General features: G+C 32.4%; 1 protein-coding gene across 8 annotated transcripts; it reads right to left on the minus strand.

Moving 5' to 3' along the window:
- LOC111409212 lies at positions 1-2,678 on the minus strand. 8 transcript variants are annotated; one of them, XM_023039219.1, is made up of 6 exons: positions 2,519-2,677; positions 1,053-1,881; positions 810-959; positions 332-463; positions 85-132; positions 1-20 (listed from the first exon to the last, which is right to left on the minus strand). In XM_023039219.1, exons 2-6 carry the CDS (start codon positions 1,714-1,716, stop codon positions 16-18), a joined length of 999 nt encoding a protein of 332 aa, XP_022894987.1. In that variant the 5' UTR covers positions 1,717-1,881; positions 2,519-2,677; the 3' UTR covers positions 1-15. The 8 variants fall into 8 exon arrangements, 7 of the variants coding, with proteins under 7 accessions (XP_022894987.1, XP_022894988.1, XP_022894984.1 ...); XR_002705464.1 differs by lacking the exon at positions 1-20 and adding an exon at positions 571-697 and having other exon boundaries at positions 2,519-2,678; XM_023039220.1 differs by having other exon boundaries at positions 7-132; positions 1,053-1,695.
- Between the last annotated feature and the right edge of the window lie 1,244 nt (positions 2,679-3,922).

Consider the following 3,922-nt stretch of genomic DNA (forward strand, 5'->3'; position numbering starts at 1 on the left):
ACTGCAATTCAATTTTCACCCTGAAGCAAGATTAATCTAAATGAAAACTTCTTCGTCCTTAAGAAAGAAATCGGAATTTCATACCTAAGCATTCGATAGCCTTCCAAAGTACTAAATTAAACTTCTGGCACCCTGATACACAAACCAAAACCATGTAAAGTATTTTTTTTTCCCCCTTTCTCTTTTGCTTGCCCCTGGGGGTGGGGGTCTTGACTTATAAGAAGAAAACTGGATGAGTATGACAAGGCACTTTTTCTTCATGGTAAAGCAAGTTATTCAGAAATCATTAAATATGTTTAGACCTCAACAATGAGAAGCAAATTTGACAAACCAGAAAATTTGAACTTGCTGGAAAATGGGATCTGGCAGCAAAGTTTTGAAGATATTTGAGGGCCACCAGCTGGATTCTTTGTGACTCTTCCATTTTCTTGGCTATATATATTCCCAAACATCGAAGGCAGACCTTTAAGATTGCAAACTTTTAATCAGTTCTTAACTTTGCATTCATATATTAAAAATTCTGTAAAATTCTAAATCCAGCATATTGAATCTTTCTACTATCACAAGTACCTATATAATGGATAGCAGTCAATTGCCAAATTAGTGGGATAAGACTTTGTTTTTTGGTCAGATTCTTGTTGGTGGGCAGAGGGGATAAGGAACCAAAAAACATAATTGAATAAAATCTCTGCAGCACCTTCAAACAAAGGGATGGGGATAAACAAGTGCTAAGCATAAACCAAATAAGAAGGTAGCACATAATGAGCAGCAGCAAATTGTAGTCATTAAGGAAAGAAACAAGAAACTACATGAATAGAGAAATCGCTGCCAAACATTAAGGGAACTTCTCCTTAGGAAAGGTGAAGGCTTTCCAGCAATCAAGTTCAATGCATTGTTGCCAGCAGCTGATTTTAGTGTAGCCAAACTAGGATACAGCTGCACCAGATACAAAGCCAAGTCTGCAACATGGAAAATGTTGATGTGTTAGCAGATGACTACATTTTTTATTATTCTTCAAAATCTTTTAAAACTCAACATATCAGGACCATTACCATAGAATTCGGCAAGAGTAACAAGATTCAGAAGATCTACACCAGATTTATCTGCGAAGGGACTGGGATCCTTGTCATCTTTTGTGACAGTTAATAAATATGAAATCATATCTTTGTTGGCATAAAGAGCGGCCGAATGGATGGGGAGAAATAATGTGTCACTATGTATATTTGGCAAGTCTTGGTTCTTGGACACTAATATCTGTGCTGCCTTAACATTGCCAAATATGGCAGCATAGTGGAGGGCTGTCTGACCAACTTGATCCCGCAGAGTTGCCAAGGCGTCAGTTGGGATCAACTCTAACAATTCCTTGACAAAATGAATGGCCCTTCCCGTCCCAACTGCAACGTGTAGTGCTGTCTCTGAAACTTTAGTAATTTTAGCAGTGACTGCATCAGGGTCCTGGTCGAAGAATTTTCTGGCACTCTCCCAATCACCTTGTAAAGCAGCTTTGTATAGTGGCAAGTACCAGTTCAGATCCTTCGCCAGTTCTTTTGTTTCCACTACCTTTGAACTCTGGGAACTCTCTGGTTGTTTACTTTCCACTGACGCGGAACTCTGAGCACTTTTGTCCTTTGCTGCCTGAAGGATGAGTCGCATTAACGGTCCAGGATCCTGTTTGTCGTTGTTAGTGTCCACAGGCTGTGAAAACAAGCTAGCCATCCTTCAAAAGCTGAAATTCAATATCCTACGGTTGCATTTACTATTAGTTGGTTCAGAATTTCAATATGGAAAAATTCAGCTAACTTTCCATGCTTGCTCTGAAGATTTGACAATCATAAAACAAATTTGATTTTTATTGACCTGCCACCAAACAAACTCCCTGTTCTGCAAATATGAAAAATTACAAAATTCTTTTGGTATCTCAAAAATTACCATAACCACATCTGGGATAAAGCATCTGTGAAATGTGTAAACAATTTCATCAAAAAGTTCAAACTTTTATGGATGGGCCAATGAATTAATTTGAATCACAACAAACTGCAACCTTTGGGAGAACAGTTACAGCTGCAAATAATCACAGTATTGCATAGTTGAATAACTAGATTAATGATCCATATAACTATATATAGTGTATAGTATACTTGTCCATCACAATTTATGGAATTGTGATTGATGGTCGTAGAGATCTGATATTTTCTTACCAGTAAATTGTACTTTAACAAGAAAGAATTAACCAAGATTTGCGTGTAGAGATCAGCATCATAGCAAGGCCCTTCTGTTTTTAAAACTTAAAAACTAAGATAACTACTGGTGTCATTCAGACGGTAGCAAGCATTCAAGAAAAATGACAGCAGAATAATTGGGCCTTTTCAAAAAATACAGAACTATAGAACATAAAGAGATTCTTGACCATATATGAAGGAAATCTAATTTCAGAAGCAGAAGAAAATTGTGGAAAAAACAAAATTACTTCTATTCTGAAAAAAATAAAAACGAATAAAGAAAAGAAATACGTATTCACCGTGACATCGTTGATTGCATCAGCTTCTCATGCCTGAAATATGCTCATGATACCACCAAAATGAATATTGAAGCCAGTGCCAGTCTGATGCTTATTTACTTGGGTTGACTACCAGCATACAAATCTACCTCAACCAAAAATTGAAAATAAAGCTTTAGTTCTCAAGAATTTCTAGACAAGCAAAGACAAAGGGTAAATAAGTGAATACAAATTATAAATTTATTAAAACGTACAATTGAAAATAAAATTTTATGATTTATAAATTAATTTAAACGGAATAAAAAATTTCCTACAAATATCATTTTTGGCAAATTCAAACCTAAACTAGACAATAGTGGATATAAATTATAAACGCTCAAAACATAACTGCAAGAATTTTGCTTCGTGCCATACTCTTTTACATCTCCTTCAAGATCACAAATTTTTTATTCATGTGAGCTCCTTCAACATGTGAAAGGATTGTATACCATGGTGTACAAATGATTTTACCCTAACTGCAAAGTATGTTAATTAATAAATATATTAAAAGGATTAAGCATGAACCACAAGGTTAGGAGTGGGTTTAAATAAGGAAATTTGCACTTTTCATCCCAAAATTTTTGAAAATGTGACAAATTTACTCACAATTTTTTTTTTAGCAAAATTCATCATAAACCTTTTAACTATGTAACAAAACTTATCAGTCTATCCATTTTGACTGTTAAATGATGAATTTGCACTCTTTCAAATAAATGAAAATGTAAAAAGTAATAAAGAAAAATTGAAAACATTCCAATAACTTTTCAAAAGCACAATTAAGCCCTATTTGAACTTGAGCCTCATGATTTAAAAATTTATTTTTTTCTCAAATTCATTTTCAACCATACATCATTTAAAAAAAACACTATTGCAAAATTTATTCTTCAAAAAATTGGTGCTCAAACAAACCCTAGACCACACTTAAAATAATCAAGTGAAAAGTTCATAATTAAGAGATTAAATATCACTCATTTCAAAACTAAGAATAAAAGTTTTAAATTTCAAAATCAGATATTTGTTAAAATTTATTTATGATTTAATTAATTAACTATATATATATATAATTAAATATATTAAAATCACATATGCATACAATTTGGTCACAAATTAATGATTTAGTTAGTCAAATATTATTTTTCGGTCACAAATCAGAAATTTTATATGTCATAAATTATTTTACGATCACAATTCAAAAATTTTATATGTTACAATTTGTTCATCGATCACAAATCAAAAATTTATAAATCATAATTTATTTATTTGTCACAAATCACAAATATTATAAGTTGCAACTTATTATATAGTCATAAATTATCAAATTATTGATTACAAATTAATAGTTTTTTAGATCACGCATTATTTCTTAGTTACAATTTATCTTTTTTA

The sequence above is a fragment of the Olea europaea genome, chromosome 14 (assembly GCF_002742605.1).
Source record: "Olea europaea var. sylvestris chromosome 14, O_europaea_v1, whole genome shotgun sequence".
NCBI classification, from domain to species: Eukaryota; Viridiplantae; Streptophyta; class Magnoliopsida; order Lamiales; family Oleaceae; genus Olea; species Olea europaea.